At 49.6% G+C, this 18,761-nt stretch overlaps 1 protein-coding gene across 1 annotated transcript in view; it reads right to left on the bottom strand.

Moving 5' to 3' along the window:
- LOC133342238 (B-cell lymphoma/leukemia 11B-like) overlaps nucleotides 1–18,761 on the bottom strand; it is a 72,338-nt gene that overhangs the window by 26,452 nt on the left and 27,125 nt on the right. The window contains exon 2 of the mRNA XM_061551266.1: nucleotides 8,083–8,637. Coding sequence (XP_061407250.1) covers nucleotides 8,083–8,637 — 555 coding nt within the window. The remainder of the gene's footprint in view (nucleotides 1–8,082; nucleotides 8,638–18,761) is intronic.

Genomic DNA, 18,761 nt, shown 5'->3' with positions numbered 1-18,761 from the left:
CACTGCGCAAATTAATCTCGCGATCGGAGTTCTATTCCTGGCCACCGTGGCTGCCAGTGGCCAGGTGATGTCTGAGCCGGTCCTGGGTCCCCCTTTCACCGAACCGCACTGACCAGCACAGCGAAGTATGGTCCAGCAACGACACTCGTGAGTGGACTGACAAAGCGCTCACATTATTTATTCGTTTCAAAGTCGCGGTGTTGTATGGTGGTGCTGGAGTGGGCAGCACCATGCATGCCCTTTTTCTTCCAAATGCCAGCAATGTTACTCATTTTAGGCCGAGTCAACCTAGGGGGAGAATTGTCTACCATGTAACGGGTTAAATCACCCTTGAGGAACATCGTCATATCGGGTCTTTGGTCAAAACCCACGAGGGATGGCTCTCAGCTCCATTGGTGGCAATGAACTAGTGGCGTAAATTCCACATGCCCATGGCAGGGGGCCAGTCTTTACACGTGACGATCATTGATGGCCTTGGTTGAAGAGGGCGAGTGGACAAATTTCCCGCCAACCGGGATGTGAGTCGTGCGCTTCGCCCAGGTAATATCCCCAGTCGAGGACTGACCCAGGCCACCAATCATCCCCAACGGGGTTGATAAAATCACCAGCACTTTGTGAGGCGTCAAACAGGGGTCGTGCAATGGAGAGACACACATACCCAGCACAGAAATGTGGAATTTCCATCCACTGGCTCAGGGTGCCCGGCCCCACACACCGATTTGGCGCAGCTTTGCCATCGCCTCCGATGTCAAAATTATGCGGCTTGCAGCAAAACAAACGCGCCTCTCCCACTTTAAATGCAGCCCGCGTGCATCCAGGTGTTCCCGAGTCAATTGTGTTACAGTGCCTGTTTATTGCAATGGGATTACGTTGTGAAAAAATATATTTCAAAAGCTCAGCGGGCAGTGTCCCCGCGGCTTTAGCCGACGGGAGTTGGCGCATGTACGGTACGGCGAGTTGTTTAACCTCCTGTGGGGTCTGCGTGTTGATGCGTTACAGAAGTCCGTTTGTCCCTCGTAGTGATATGGTGCTGTCCGCTGAGCTCACACTGAATTCACCTCTCCCCCTAACGCCCCCCCCCCCCCCCCCGATTACAAAGCCACTCTTCGCTGCGTGGGGCACTGTGCAGATTGGGAGGATTACTTTTGAAAAGCGACGAGTCTCAGATTACTGACTGCTCGAGAGTTTTAAATGTTAAAGCAATGCTAACCTGCATTCGCAATTTTCAAAATAATGTAATCTGATTACTTGAGTACTTTGGCCGTAGGGTGGGCAGGTGGGGCACAATGTTGCTGCGACGTTACTGCATAATCTCAGACGAACACGAGCCATTTCACTTTAGATGACTATATTAACGCCCCTCAGGTGTTCCCACCTGATCGGCTCACAGTAATGACATCACCTTAACTCTGTTTAAGACCGAAACAGCAGGACCTCTTCACAACTCAGGAAAATCGCCTGATGAAACTGGATGTAAATTACCAGCGAAACATCGTACTCAAGGTGTAAACGTTGTGGGTTTACTCTCCATTGGCACATTTTGTTCACGTGACAAACCTTACTAATTGGCTGCGTCAGGTGGTGGCGGGATTAACGAAACATTAATATTTACGCGATATAACTCATAAAACCTTTATTATGGATAATATATTGGTCGCGAAAGCCGACATGTTAAGCTGCTGTGTTTAATCCAAATTGAGTAACTTCCAGGTAAGTTACTCAGCATTGGGATGTTTGTCCAAAACCAGTTAGACATTGTGTGTGTTGCAAGCTTGAGAAAGCAACTGAAAAAAACCTGGAGGAAACACCCAGGCAGAACAGAGGGAGAACATACAAACTCTACACACTCTCACTCACACGAGACACAGACAATGATCCCCCATATAGCCTTAATGGACTTTAGGAGCAAGTGATATTAGCAAGCACCGGTGAAGGCCGGTAAGGCACACGAGGGGTTGGTTGGCCAGCACTATGCCCAGCCGCCTTTTTCTTCCTCGTGACAATGCTTACACACCACACCAGGTACTCATTTGAGGCTGAGTCAACCTAGAAGAGGCTGAGGACCGGTTCAGATAAACATCACTGGAGTTGGCCATGACAAGGAATCGAACTCGGGTTGCCAGGTTCGTAGAGCAGCGCGCTAACGACTTCACTACTTCTCCCCACTCACACAACAACAACCGCCATTCGCCACTAGGTGTCGGTGACGTCACTACGGCACTTGTGCCAGGCTAAGTGCACTTTAAGGCCACGTGAAGTGTCAAACGCCCGCTGGAAGGAGGTCACGGGACAGACCCAGGTGCCATGGGTTGACTGACTGAGCTGACTGTCTGATGTACCACCCGTGCCCCCTACTGTGCCAATTTGCTGTAATTTAGCCACCCGGCACTCCGCTCGTTGTTGCTCCTCCGCCCTCTGTTGTTGCTGGAGGGCGACTGCCTCCAATTGCCCAGTAACGTCCTTCAATGAGCCTCCTCCCCTCCACAGAGGCCGATCTTATATATTCCAAAGAACACAGGATGAGATGTTACTATCCTTTGTGCAAGCACTTCCAAGAGTTCATGAACAGTGAGCCTGGTGAAATTTGGGGAGCGCATCGTCAGTAGTTACCCTTTGGTTCCTAGGGTGTTTCGGCCTTTCATACTATACACCCTCCCCAAAGGCGGCCAGCGACAGGGTGATCAATCCTACGCTTGCGTCCCATTCCCAATTAGTCATAGGAGTTGCCTTGTTGTTGGTAGCCAACATCCCATGGGACTATGCATGGCAGGGGCGTCCTCCTCCCTGAGTCAAGCATTGTTGACTGCATACCTCCTGGCCCTCTCACTTTGGGGCCCAGCTGGGGTCTTTCCTCTTCATCCAGAGCCACTGACTGCTGCCTTCTGCCGCCTCCGATACAGCTTTGGTACCAGTCATCAGCAAGTTCACTCAACTCCACATCCTCTTGTACCACATCAATCCATCTCTTCTCTAGTCCGTGCCGTGCCCGTTTTGCCCCCTCTATCTGGCCGAACAACAGCTGTTTAGGCATGCGGTGGCTGGGCATGTGGGCTCCATGACCCAGCCAACGCAGCCTTACCTGCCGGAGGAACTCACCGATGGGACTTTGTCCAGATCTTTCAAGGATTTGTGAGCTCCTCACACAATCCAGCCTGGTGAAACCCAGAAAGGACCGTAGGCAGGCCAACCTACATGTTTCTAACCGGCAAAGATGTTCCATTAGGGGGGTCCACGTTTCATAAGCATAGAGAAGGGAGAACATGATCGTGCCCGCGATTACCCAAAGCTTCGTGTGGAATGACAGACCAGGTAGCTTCCACACAGCGTTACGCAGCCGATGAAAAGATAATATCGTTCGACTGATTGAGAGTGATACCTCAGCTGTCAAACCGAAGCTTGTCATAAGCACTCACACACACACACGACTCACTATGCAGAACAGGGGGAGAACATACAAACTTTCACACACTCATGCTCACTCACTCAAACCCACACACACATTCACCCACAAAAAAACTCCTTAAAAAGGGGAAGCTATCTTGATTTGAAGCTTTCGTGACTGCATTAATCCATACTCTTTGGTTCTTTCGGTAAAGTCACGTAGGTATAAAATAAAATAAATCACTATTTTATTTCATACTTATGTGACTTTACCGAAACAACAAAAGAGTAAGGAGAAGCTATGTTAAGCGGTGGTGGGGGGGGGAGCGGTGGTGTGGCAGCTAACACAGTCGTGCTATGGATCCGGAAATCTGAGCGGCGAACAATATCTGCAGCGGTACTGGGTGGCTCCTTCACAAACCGACACTTGACCGGCGTGGTCAAGTATGGTATGGACTCATCAACCACTCTGAGACCGACATGGCATGGTGAGGCCTTCATCCAGCAGTGGGTCGGCATCGGCGTGTGTGAATCGTCTCAGGGGGCCGCATGCTAGTCAAACGGGTGCTAAGAATTATAATCAGAATCTTTATATATCCTGGAGAAATCCGAATATCTGTGAAGCTCTTTTTCACAGATGTCCAGTAGGGGCGGGTCAGAAAGTGGCAACAATAAACAATACAAAACACGATAGCAGTGCAAAGTATAGTAAAGGTAAGCAAATCAGAAAGATAAATAAAAGATATACATTCAAATTGCATAAGTACATCAATTTACAAGCTTGAGTAAGGCAGCCAAAACAAAAGCAAGAACAGTCCCAGACCACACCAAGACAACGACACCACAGTCCCTCAATAAAATTGCACATTAAAATTGAACTATCGATACCCGAGTAAGGATAAAGGTTACAAATCACATTTGCAAATGTGGTTGTACACAGCCTCTAATCTTCTGTTTCAGGATATTTTCTAGAAGGTTACGCCGACTTCTGACCTACAGGCTCCATGCGCCGTGCGATCCGTGTGGCTGCTGCCGCCCACCTCGCTTGAACGCAAGCTGCGGACACCACCACTTTCCCTTTCAATTGCTTTGCGAGTCATTTTAAACTGCGCTGGGCAAGAGTTGCAACAGAGTCGCAGCCAAGGACACGTTTACTGTGGAGAAGTGAAATCGGCTCAGGTTCCGGTTCGAGGTGGACTGTTACACACAGTGGGATCATGAGAGATGGCGGCAGCTTGCAGGGGGATGATCCAACATTGGATCGATCATGGCTGACGATGATGAATCACGGACAATACCGAGAGGTGTAAAAAACTAAATGGCAGCGATTTGATTGAAAACTGAAAAGAGGGAAATCCTGTGCGATTCCCAATTTTCAAACAACACGCAGTAATGTGGACAATAAGCACCCGGCCCCATGGGCATGATGCATTGTCGTCCTCTTGTTTAAGGTCACCATCATATCAAAGTAAAATTGAGCAAATGTGGCCGACTAGGAGCAGCAGCAGCAGTGAGACACAGGCAACTCTGGAGCCAGTTCCTGATCACAGGAACACGTTACAATGACGTGTGGAGATATGATTACTGTATCCGACTCACATCGAAGTGACAAAATTAAATATTTAAAAGTCTTCCAGGTCTCGGGGGACCCAGGGGAGTGAGTACGTGTCAGTGCCCGGTGCAGAGCTGGCACCACAGCGATCCGAGAAATAAATCCAAGCTGCCCGCACCACAGCCGTGTTCGCAAGTTCGGCGAGTTGATGGCCTCTGCCGGGTCGCCGATGGCCACACGCAAAACGCAATTTGCTGCGTTGCATTCACCCGATGAAATGCCAGCTCTGAGGAATGATAGCTTCGGTTCCACATACGCGATGAGCAATCTCTGCAGGGTTACAAAAAAAAAGGCACGCTCCCCAGCGCGGCGAGCGAGCGAGAGAGAAAACGAGTAATTTATTTATTAATGTGCATGACACATTTTGCCACATGGGCCTCTAAGTACCTTACATAAGCTCTCTAATGATATTTTGATTCCCCAGACACTCGCACCCCTTAATGGAAAGCACGGACAAATAGAAATGCCCCCTGCACCCTTTCCCAGCGCAAAGTGTAATGACAGCCAGAAGCATTTTGGCTGCCTCCCGATTTACAGAGTCTGGCTCCTTCTGCCGAGAAGGGTTTTTGAAAATGAGTCTCAGGACGGGCTGACGCGTGCCGATCCAGAGGATCTCATCGTAGCACAAGGTACTGGGAAAACGCCGAGGTGACAGGGGGTGGGGGGGGGTTCAAGTGATTTAGGGCCGTTTAATTTTTGCATAAAACTTGATTCAGTAAGCTGCAGGTATCTGATCCAGCTCGCAACGAACTGGTGCGATTTGTTCCGAGCTATCTTACACCCCCTAAGCATCCTGCAGCAGCTGCAGTTTATGAATAAGAGAGAGCAGAGGCGACGCTAAGTAGAGTGAGATAAAGCCGTCTTGGTCCGGATTAAACAGATAAATGGGTGACCATTTCAAGATCCTCTGAGGAAGGGAATGGATGCATCTCATGGATCGGTAATTTGTGGTGGTTGAGGCGTTCAGCAGAATTCGCGGATGCGCAGAACATGACACGGCTGCTGATGCATGAGCGGACGCCTGAAACCAGCGAATGCGAGCAGCGCGTTCGCGCTCGCCGGAATCACACCGCCGCACGGCAGTCGCCGGCGAGATGGAACGATCACCACGGGTTTGGGACAATCGAGACACACGGAGATACACACGGAGAAAGACCCAGAGATACACACAGGGAGACACAGAGAGACAGAGACATGGAGATATGATTGCAGACAGGTGGATGACACGAGACATAAGCTACGTGGCCACATCGCAGCTGTAAGCTGCCTGAAATCACAGGAAAGCTGCTTCCTAGCCCCAACAGAACCACTTAACAAAGTCACTGACAGCCGCACAACTGGAAATGTGGTGAACACGGCTTGACACGATCACCACGGACATCGCCACCACACACAGAGACGCCTCGGCGTCACCGCTGGCACTGACAAATATCGGCCGACATGGACGTGTTTAAATTGCCTTCAAACGAGGAGTTGGCAGCTCACTTACTCACCCACCCCACTGACTCACACACCCACACACCGACTCACACCCACTCACTCATTCGCCTACTCACACACCCACTCCCTCGCACACTCGCCGACTTAACCAACCACTCAGTCACTCACCCACTCACTCACTCACCCACACACACTCAGCCACACACCCACCGACTTACCCAACCACTCACTTACTCACTCACCCACCCACTCACACACACCCACCCACTCACCCACTTATTCACCGACTAGCCTAACCACTCACTCTGAACGGGAGTGGGCAGCTCATCCACTCACCCACCCACTCACACAATGACTCACCCAACCACTCACTCACAACGGCAGTGGGCAGCTCAAGAGACAAATTCCAGACGAAGTGGAGCTACTAAAGTGACACTGACGCATATGACTTTGTTGAAACACACAGACCGTGGAACATCTATTGGGCTGAGCCCTGCACTTTGGATGACCTCGCAAGGGCTACAGACCAGGCCACATCATCATCACCATCATCATCATCATCACGTGACTGTGGTGGCAGCAAAGATGAATAAGAAGACGACGAATAAGATGAATAAGAATAATTTTGTACATCTCCCTCAGTCGAAAAAGACTGTATCCATTTGATTACCCTGCCAGGGGCAGGCTGCAGGAAAGTTACCGATTGATTTCACAAGCAGGGGTTCTACCCTCGTTACCTGAAGAGATGTTCTCATCTACCTGAGGCCCAGCCCCTCCCAAAAAATTATTTAGTAATTCTTTGACGTCTTCTTCCGTGGCCATTCTCGGATGCAGCACATCACAACGACCGCTGCCAATCTTCATCATACGACCACACGACGCCCCAAAGCGAAACTGGAATAACAGTTGGAGACACGAAGCGAAAGCTCAAAACAAGAATGTTTATGAAGCCTGGCGGCTATGGGAAGCACGGGAAATTATAGAGGGGTGTTCCAAAAAAGGCCCAATAATGACTTTCTCAAAGAGTTTGCTATTCATTCGAGGGAACGTCACGAATGCTGTAAACATCTGTCAGACGGCATTCCAGGCCACACACACACGGGGCACCCGAGAACTTCAAAGTCCATTGCACAGACTTGGATGGACCGTGCTGCCCCATCCGCCACACAGCCCACAGCTCTCACATTTCAATCCGTTTGGCACTTTGCAGGATAGCCATTCTGAAAACGCCCCCCCCCCAACCCCCCCGGTCTCTTGACAAATGAAACATTTTGCCAGGACGGGATGGTGCCACGTTGGTCCAAGCGCATACGAAGAGGATGAAGACTGCGTTGCAAAAACAGCCAAATGTTCGTGCCATTCCCATGAATTCCCAATGACAATTTTGCATCGCTTCAATAAAAAAAGGTACAAAGTTATCAAAACAGGCGGTACCACTTTTGGGCGAATGAGGGCAAAATGTTCGTCATTTCCAAAGCTCATTTTAAGCCTGCATCCAAATTTTGCGGTCAGGCACCACTGTAGGCAAGGGTGCGCAGCTCGTCATCAAAAGGCATAATAATCATCCCCACAGGGTGGATAAATCGAGCATCGCCGTGTGGGAGGTCAACAAAAATATTCCAACAAACAAACAGGCGGCCACTGCTCACCGGCTTGCGATCCGGGATGCTCGAACGACGCCGTCGTCGCCAGGAGTCGAGGTGAGAAGCTGGTATGGGCAGAGGAGCCGGCGCAGGGGCCTTGGTCCGGAGGTGATAGCACCGCACTTAGCCCGGTCGGCGCGGAAATCGAACCCGGAGCCGGGCACGCGCGGCTCTTGTGCTCGATGAAGCGCAGGATCTGCGAGAGCGGCAGCGAGAGGTGGCACAATCCGCACGTGAGCAGATCGCTCCGAGCCGCCGCGTGTCCACCCGCCTCTCCATCTCCCTCCTCTTCATCTGCTCTGTCGCCATCATCGCCATCTTCATCGTCGTCGTCGTAATCGTCGTCGTCATCGTCATTGAAATCTTCTTCAGTGTCATCATCGCCCGGTTTGGATGTCGCCGTTGCGGCCGCCGATGCGAAGCGACGGCCGTTGCGAACGTGGCGATGGCCGCTGCTGCTGGGACCGCCGCCATCACCGCCGCCATCACCACCGCCACCGTCACCACCCCGTCCCCCTCCTCCTCTTCTTCCACCCGTGTCGTCATCATCAGCATCGTCGCCTGCATCCATTCCCAAAGAAGAATACATGGCCGAGGTTTAGAATGCACACACACGAGTGCGTTCACATGTACAAATACGCTGTGTGTAGCCTGCGCAGGCTGGGGTGATCAGAACTGTTCGCGAGCAGGTGTGCACTTATGAAGGCACAGCACTGGCAAGGTGCACAAATGGATGGGTTATGCCACACCTTGGTCTCCCCAGTGCTGATGTTTACACACGACATCAGGTATTCATTTAAGGCTGAGTTGCCCTAAGGGGAATCCCAGAACCGGTTCAGATATTTGCCACACTCTTACTGGCCATGAGCGAGAATCGAGCTTGGATTGTTGGGTTTGTGGGGCAATGCGCTAACCACTGCAATCACGCCCCAAAGACAAAGATGCCTCGTATAGCCTTAAAAACTGTAGGGAGCAAGTGCTGTTAGAGCACCTATGAAGGCCAGCACAGCACACGAGGGGGTGGGTGGCCAGCACTAATGGGGCAAAAGTTCTCAAGTGTCCCCGCAGCCAACCGCCCCTTCCCCCCCCGCCCGCCACACACAAACGCAGAGAGACATCGGTCCCATGTTCAGCCTGGAGACGTTGTAGCTGTGTGCGAATGTGCAGCCGCTTTAGCAATGGACTGCTGGAAGCTATGGGAGTTATCTGACCATACTTGGTGACACTGGCCAGCAGGGATTAGTGAACGCAGGGAGCATACACGGGAACATGGTACACTACAATGGAAATTTGCTGTGCTGCTAAAAATTCACCTGTATAACGATAAAAACAACTTTTTATCAGGTTTTCAGTTTCATTTATTAGGTATAGCCCTGTGAGCCATTCGGCTCTTGAATCGGGTGCAACCGCAACAAACAAAAAAGCTAAAACATGAACAAGAAAACATCTTAAAGTGATTACGTGCAAACAGAAAAATCCAGGAAAAAAACAGCAAAATCTTCCAGAAAAAGCACCATACACCAACTCTGTGCAAAAATCCCATTGGGATGCAAGTCAAACAACAACAACCAGAAGACAACTTCGATTAAAGCCATCAGTCTAACTCCGTACTACATCAAACAAACATGGCCAAAGAAAAAACTTTTCGAAATCACCAAAATAACGCCATGAAAGCAATGGAACAGTGGTCATAAGGTAAAGCCCACTGAGCGATGTAGCTCTTTTTCAGAAACGACCCAGCAACCACAAATTATAACTCAACGAAGGGGCTTATCACGTGCAAATTGATTGCAGCCAAATACTCTAAATGCGTGAAGTTGATTCTAAATGTGGAGGGAAAAACCGGAGGACCCGGAGAAAAATCCACGCGACCACGGAGAGAACAATCAAACTCCAAATATACAGGTGTCAGGGTCGGGATCGAATCCATGACTTCCTGTATACCAGGAGAGGTAGATAACATCTCGCCAATGGGGTACCCCCCTCAGCAGCCGACCACAGTCACAACGCCGGTGCTATGCATGGTAACTGCCCTTCCAGGCACTATCCAGGCTCCAACCTGCTTAGCTTTCAAGATCTGCCGAGACCGGGCGCATTCCAGATTTGTCACGGCAAACGAGCGTCCATCGGCAGCCCCAAAAGATGCAGTGGAAATTACACATTCCCAAGGCAAGGGCCAGTCTATCCATAGCACTGTTAATTCTCCCAAAGAGTCGTGCTCAACCTCCAGAGGGATTATTATGGGCTCAGCAGATAGTGCATTTTAAACATGAAGTATATAAAAACACCAGTTGCAGTGGTAATCCTATTCTATCCTATTTAGAATGTATATAGCGCCCTGTCCAGGGCACTTTACAACGCAAACAGAAAGGGGCAAAAGGTGGATGAGCGGATGGGGTGGAACGGCTGTAAGTGAGGGAGGTGACAGGGGCTGGGGGAAAGGAGGCACGTGATGTTGCAGCGGTAGTGAAGGAGGAATAAGGTGGAGTGTGACGGTGAATGAGGGTGACGGACGGGTGCAACGTGGATGAGAGGCAGCAAGGTATGGGGCACATGCGTGAAGTGATAAGACAGATAGGTGCTGTAGCTGGGCATGGATGAGGGTAGGTGAAGGGGAACTGGCTCCCCATCATATCAATGTTTTCTTTTTGTGTTCAGTTTGTTGTCCTTTCCCCGCACCTCCGATTAGCACGGTTGGCTACGTACGATGCGAAAGAAGTTAAACATACATGCATACAATGTGGAATTTCATCAATGGCTCTTCTGTAGCCCAGTAGTGTATTTCACGAGCCTCCACCACAGAGGCCGACCTTGACAGCGCTGGTACCAGTCGTCACCAAGTCATACTGTACCACATTAGCCAACCTCTTCTCTAACATGTGCCGCACCCATTTAGCACCATCTATCCGGCCAAGCAGAAGCTGCTTGGGCATGTGGTGACTGGGCATGCGGGCTACATGACCCAGCCAAGGCAGCCTCGCCTGCCAGAGCTCACTGATGGAACAGTGTCCAGATCTTTTAAGGATCGGTGAGCTTCTTACAATGTAATCTGGTTAAGAACAGGATGGATCGTAGGCAAGCAGCCTGAATATTTCAAGCCGGTGAAGGAATTTCTTTGAAGGGGTTCATGTTTTACAAACAAAGAGAAGAGAGGGCATGATTGTGGCCAGGTAGCAACTTTGTATGGAGTGATAGGCCAGGCAGCTTATTCGCAGAGCCGATGAAAAGATATTGCAGCTCGACTGATTCAGTGAGACCTCAGCTGCCAAACTAGAGCTGGCCATGAGTACACTGCACAAGTACAGGGAACTCATCCATCCTTTCCACAACCGCCCCATTACTTCTGGAGTACTGACGTCATAAAGTGTTTGATGTATATATGCATGTTGAACTTATTTCGCTCCATATGTAACCAACCGTGCCAATCGGAGGTGCGGGGGAAGGACAACAAACTAAACACAGAAAACTGTTCTAAAAAAATGAGTTTGTCAATCTAGATGATGACTTAAAAGTGCATAGCTCCCGTGGCTTCCTAATATTGGAAGAGCATTCCTGATGCCCGCAGAAGCGCATCTGAAAGCGCGCGATGCGGTGACTGTCTTTGATTGATAGTTGTCCAAAAGCCACTGCGAGGATGACCGGAGTTTGCGTGATGATTTATGCTCCTTTGACGAGATCAGCAAGGTATTGTGGTTCATTTGTGGCAAGCACTTTGTGTGTAATGAGCACGACCTTATAATCATCAACCGAAAGGCAATGCAGTTGGGCGAGCACCAACTTGATGGCAATGAGTACCCAGGAAGCCGTTTTATTTTAGTGGGGCTGATAGTAAAGCTCAATTTTTTAGTGGCACGCTCTAGATTCAACAACAGCGTCCAACTCCTTCTTAGTGAGCCGCTATTACAAGATCATCGGCACACGTGACATGCTTGAGGGCTCGGAAGCCATTCTTGACCACACCCAGGCATCGATAAGCCTCCTGAGAGAAACTCAACTACACTCCACGACATCCAAACGTGCTGCGTATTATTGCAACGTCTTCTAGGATGGGGCGCCCCTCAACCCGGCAACATCATGGGGCAAGGTGGTGGGGGGGGGGGGAGAAGTGGCGGGGGGGGGGGGCAGACCCTGTGAGGGTTGTCAAGCCTCAAAGGTTGAAGGAGGTAGCCACCTCCCTGTGAGTGGTTACATTTTACGATTTTTATAAACACAGATATAAACACATGTGCGTACACACAAAAGATGAAGATCGCTGTTAGCGAGCACTTATGAAGGTTGGCACAGCACGCGAGGGGTAGGTGGCCAGCACCACGCCCGGCCACCTTTGTCTCCCCAGTGCTTATGTTTATACACTGCACCTAGTACTAACTTGAGGCTGAGTAGACCGAGCGGAGGCCCTGGACTGGTTCAGATACTTGTCACTGGCATTGGCCATGAACAGAAATCGAAGTGAAGTCACCGGGGTTCGTAGCACAGCCTAACACGCACACGCACGATATGAGCGCGTGTCCCTATCCACGGATCGTATTGCACAAGACGCTGCTTGCCATACTTACAGTGCGTTGATATCATCGCTAGCAGCGAGACTGTAATGAGAGAGGTGGGTCAGGCAGACCCGGCTGACAGCCCAAGGGTGCAAACGGCACCACGGCCCAGACCAATTGGCCTCCGTGCCTACCGGTAACCAGCAAAACTGGTTCGGATTGGGCGACCAGGTTCGCCAAGCCGTCAGCGCACAGAGCATAATTATAAGCAGGACAATCGTAAAGTTTAGTTCAAACAAATCCAGACAGATCGCTTGTATTGACGACCAAGTAAGGGCACACCGAGACCAGAAAAGCCTCCCATTAAAATGTATTTCTCTCCCGGAAAACTACAAATTATAACCAAACTAAAGGTGGTATATTTTTTTACATTTTAGTCAAAATGGTTTTGTTACATCGACTTATATTGGCTCGTGTAAATAAGGCAAAGTGAGATCACTTGCATGGTGTTATGGTCGGATTGCCACTCCGCCTGGCAAAGCAAATGACTCTTTCGTGCAGTTGAATGAAATGCGTCAGAGAGGTCAAAGGGCGAGGCTGGCTGGCTGGCTCAAGAGGCTAATAATGGTCGTTTCCTGGCACCGAGCCAGTGAACGCGAGATTATCAAAATTCTAAAGTGTGGTGACTTGCGTGGCCTTTGGCCAGCCACGGGTGACCAGTTCATATCCAGGTCAAGGGTCAACTTGGTCCACCATTTGAATCTCTGTTATCAATAAAACATTTGTGGGAGGCTTAAAGTGGTCTGTGGAGCGACTGATTGGCCTCACCTATTAAAATATAGAATTTAACCAATGGCTTAAGGCATGAAACTGGCTTAATGCCGTAAAATGGCCATTTGAACGGATTTTTTTCCAGTTTTATATGGGCTAGTCCATTATGTATGGATGTTGAACCTCTTTCACACCGTACGTAGCCAACCGTGCTAATCGGAGGTGCAGGGGAAGGACAACAAACTATGGGTCTCTGTGGGAGTCTATGGGTCTCTGTGTGAGTCTATGGGTCTCTGTGGGAGTCTATGGGTCTCTGTGTGAGTCTATGGGTCTCTGTGTGAGTCTATGGATCTCTGTGGGAGTCTATGGGTCTCTGTGTGAGTCTATGGGTCTCTGTGTGAGTCTATGTATATTAAACTTGTTTCGCACCATACATAGAGCCAACCATTCTAATCAGAGGTGCAGGGGAAGGACATTCATGTTAATGATCTTACAATGATAATGAAGCCAAAGCCACCTAACATTGGTGGGACACCAAAAGCAGTCATTCTACAAAAATTATCATCAACATCATTGTCGTCATCATCATCATCCTCTTGGTTCATTACAAGTCATATTATTGCTTAGGTATAACATATATAATTAGTTTAACGTCAACCTGTAACGTGCCTCACAATAACCGCGCGCTCTCGACGACTCAGAGGCGCGAGGAACCAGACAAGCGGGGAAAAGTCAGCCACTTGGTGAGCCGTTGCTAAGTCCCCCCACCCCTCCTCTCCCCAAGCTCTGCAGTCCTCTATATATGAAGGTGTTTTCAGCAAATTAACGAGTGTTTACACACGAGGGAAGAAACTGGATCACCCGGAGAAAACCCAAGCGTGGGAGGGGGCGATACTCTAACCCACACAGATGGTGGGTCCACATTTCCTGCACTGCCTTCTCCTGGCAGGCGAGGGTGGGGTATGGCACCACATCAATGCACACAGAAAGGTGTGATCCACCAACACTCGCTACCTCCAGAGTGCTGGATTACAGGCCACGTGCGTAGCCACCACCACGCCCGGCTAACAACTTCACTTGGGAAGGGGGATATCTGCAATGGAAGTGTGAACTCCGCGCTAAGGCAGGTGTGTGAGCTGGTGTCAGATGCTTCCCCCTGTAGTTCGACCTTGTTTTTGGCTCGTTGATTCCAAGACGCATGCAGCAAATCCTAAGAATCCCAAATCTCAGTGACCCACATTACTGTATGTGTGAATAAATAAGAAATCGTTTGATATCCGGCAATGATGTTAACTATTCACGGAGTGCGAGCGCTGCGTTAAATTTCATACAATACTACACGTGCAAATCGCATTAATGTCGCTAATGTTCGGCGCGCCTCTCGTGAATATTCATTAGCTTGCGCGAGCTGTCCAAGGTCATCCTCTGTTCGTCTGTCGCACGACGGCACGGTGTCGCGCGCCCCCCCCCCCCCCCCCCCCCCCGGGGCCGGCGCGCCGTCGTGAAGGAGAAGCAGGTGCACCCTCATGAGTTATTCACCAATCCCCGACTCAATTCACCGCTCTGCTTCGGGACACCAGACAGGTGGCCATTAGAGCTGGGGAAGATTCATCGATTGAGCCAATTACATCGATTACCTACGGTAACCCACGAGCGATCGCTTGGGCACCTTTAGAAATGGTGGCTGGCCCCCCACACTCTGCCTTTGGAATGCGGGAAACCCCCTACAACCGTGTTCTTCATTGCAATGCCTTCGAGCCACTGGCAGCCCCTCGTGGCCTTTAGTGCGGCCCTGACACGGATGTCTTAACGGTTCAAGTGGCCCACCTCTGGAAATTAGTGCAGAACACCGCTCTACGAGCCACGCGCGGCGTGACACGGCTGATGACGCCGATGACGTCACCAAGGCCTGGCCTTTCACCTCCCGTCCAGCGGCACAACGTGGGAACAGAGGTGAGAAATTTAGTTTGCTAATATTTGTGTCATCCGAATAGACGAGTGATCAAACCGATGATCAGAAGAGTAATAACAATTGAATATCACAGCGAGTCATTTTTGAACATCGGGGAGATTTCGATTTAAAGCTTTCGTGACTGCAGGGATTCATCTTCTTGGTTCTTTCGGTAAAGTCATGTAGAAGGGAAGTAATAAAATAATAAAAATAAAACATAATAAAATAATTCTCATTTCATTCAGACGCTGTCTCCCCGATAGACCTGGTCTTCACCTGAGGACGGCTGCTTGCGTTGTGGCCGAAACGTCGTGAGAATTATTTTATTGTTTTATTTTTATTATTTTATTACTTCCCTTCTACGTGACTTTACCGAAAGAACCAAGAAGATCGGGGAGATCAATATATTAGCTTAAAATTAAGATAAAACATTATACGGTGAAGATTATTGCAATGCAAAGGTTGGTAATAACCGACTACATGCCGAGTACCTTTCATTTGAGACACAGATTATCATAGCAACAGAACGCGCCTTGTGGTAGAAGTGATCTGAGATCATTGCCTTCCCAATCTCTATGTCCAGCCGTCACGTGATTCAGCTGGGCCAATCATTCAAATAGGCCCGACCTGCACGAGCTTGCCTTCATGGGCGTTATCGTGCAGAGAAAGCAACAAAGGAACGGCAGAAATTTAGCTGTTAAACTTAGGAAATCGCCCTCTGAAAATATTGTGACGTGACGTGACAACGTCAAAAAGCGAGCAACAAACAGCACGGTCAGAGTTGTAGGAGAGTTAACACTTTGTTCTTGAATTGCGCAAGGTTATATATTATAAGAGCTTGGGGAAAAGAAACGATTGTTGAAGAAGCAGGGAGAGGTGTTGTGACCTGCAATGTGGTGAGTGAGTGGGTGAGTGAGTGGGTGAGTGAGTAGGTGAGTGGGTGGGTGAGTGAGTAGGTGAGTGGGTGGGTGAGTGGGTGAGTGAGTGAGTGGGTGAGTGAGTGAGTGGGTGGGTGGGTGGATGAGTGGATGAGTGGGTGAGTGAGTGGGTGAGTAGGTGGGTGAGTGAGTGGGTGAGTAGGTGGGTGAGTGGGTGGGTGGCTGAGTGAGTGGGTGGGTGAGTGGGTGAATGAGTGAGGGAGTGAGTGGGTGAGTGAGTGAGTGGGTGAATGGGTGAGTGAGTGGGTGAGTGAGTGGGTGAGTGAGTGGGTGAGTGAGTAGGTGAGTGAGTGGGTGAGTGAGTGGGTGAGTGAGTGAGTGGGTGAGTGAGTGAATGGGTGGGTGAGTGGGTGGATGAGTGAGTGGGTGAGTGGATGGGTGGGTGAGTGAGTGGGTGGATGAGTGGGTGGGTGAGTGAGTGGGTGAGTAACTGAGTAGATGGGTGGGTGTGCCACTGTGACCTGCAGTGTGGTGGCTCAACACCGTGTGCATGAGACAAAACAGCCAGTGTTAGGTAGACAAAGTCCTCGACAACGGTGGAGCATTTCAAGTTCACGGGAAAAGTGGCCAATGGTTGCAGTGACAGAAAAGTGATAATGTTGGCCGAGTGAAAACATAAATTTGATGACCCGCCGGTGAGTGAGCGAGTGACTGGAGTGAATAAGAGAATGCGGAAAGACAATGAGAAGCAGCAGAATAATTATTTATACTGGAGGAATCCGATTAGCTACAAAGCTCTTCATCAAAGATGTCCAAGTCAGGAGGAGTCCATCGAGACAGAATTCATCCGGAGAATTCCAGCGCTGCTTAAGAAACCAGCAGAAGGCAGTACAGGCAGTGAGGGAATATCCATCTGTTTCCATCTGTACGGAGGTAGAGTTTCCCCCGCTGTCTGCACGTGGGTTTTCTCCGGTTGTATAATAAATACAACTTATCACTAATTTGCTGACAGCACGCTCAAATAAAAAAACCCAATGCAGGACCCTCCTGTAAAAGAGTCAATGCAGCTTGTCTGGATAAGAAAGTAATAAATAAATAAACGTGGTCACTGCCATTAATGATGCATCGGAACCAGACCAAGACTTCTCTGCCCGGGTGCCACATCAGGAACCGACAGCTTTATAGCTCATCGGATTCCTCCGGTATAAATATAGATTCTGATGACTCTGATTTAACCAAAAGAAGAAACTACTCCATTGAGACCGATTGAAGCGGCGCTGCCTCTTCTCCACGGGCCAAATTCATTTTTACTCCACCTGGGCCAAGAGGCCGAAAAGCTATCGCCGGGATGGTTGTAGACATAAACAACTAATGTTTACAGGACCTTTTCTCCAAGTATCAACATTGATAATAACAAACAAAAAACAAGAATAGGTTTAAACCCTCTCAGGCGTTTAAGATGTCCAAACGCCAATTAGATACCTTTTGCAAGGCATCACCAACTAAAAGCGCAAACTTTTTTGCGGAAAGCGTCTCCCTCCCAGCGTCTCCCTCCCGGGGGGGGGGGGGGGAACCAGAACCGGGGGAGTGTGGGGGGAGCAAGCGACACTTCACACCTACGGAGGGAGGGGGGGGGGCAGCTGCACACACAAAGCCACGCCGCGAGTTATTTTCAGCCCCATAAATCTTTCAGGCTGCACCTACGAGGGATTCTCCGCGCGGACAGTCGACAGACGCGATAATATTGTCCTGAGCCATCCCCCGTCCCCACAGGTCATTGATCACACAGTGCTACGTCTGGGGGGGGGGGGGGGGGGTGACAACACCTTGTTTACAGAGAGGGGGGGGTGATTAGAGGGGAGGGGGCAGGGAGGACCGAGGGGTGAGGGGGGTGACTGTGTGGTTTGGCGAGGGCTCCGCAGGGGTCGGAAAATATATTTTCCCTAATCACCACCAGCCATGATCAAGCCACGCTGGGTGAAGGGCTCACCGACCCGCCGCTGCCTCTCTAACAAGACTGCGGTGCCACGATCTGTGCAGCACCTAAACATGTGCAGAGCTCGTCACTCCATCTCCGTGGTGGACGTCCTTTCGGACGCGTTCCACATTCCTTGGCTGCTGCTCTACTACACTGGTCAACAAAAAACAAATTCTGGCCTGGACTTTTGCAGCTGTTTTAGACTAATTTCAGGGTGCTGATTCCAAATCTGATCTCAGATTTGCTCTATCACATCTCATTTTTATGCTATCGGCATACCCCATTTTCATTGATTTTACCCGAAATTAACTCTGTCACTTATGATTGCAAGTTGTTGCGAGTCAGTGACTGCTTAAGTGTTAAAATATGGTGCTGTATTTTTAGGATAGTGTGTTTATAATATCATTTTATGTAGATATCCACATTAATTTAATATTTTTCTTCTGCAGTTTTTATTGAAAATACAATATTTGAGATCTCAAAAACCTGATGTGATAGACAAAAACTGATGCCAGATTTGGAATCAGCACCCCAAAATTACCTTAAAACTGTTGGAATACCTTATGCCATCAAAAGTGTGTTGACCAGTGTTATTATTCTTGACCACCGTGTATCATAGTAAT

Source organism: Lethenteron reissneri, chromosome 14, assembly GCF_015708825.2.
Source record: "Lethenteron reissneri isolate LAM-NWPU_2019-01 chromosome 14, ASM1570882v1, whole genome shotgun sequence".
Taxonomy (NCBI): Eukaryota; Metazoa; Chordata; class Hyperoartia; order Petromyzontiformes; family Petromyzontidae; genus Lethenteron; species Lethenteron reissneri.
The sequence above is the reverse complement of the archived record's forward strand: the minus strand, read 5'-3'. Positions and strand labels throughout refer to the sequence as shown.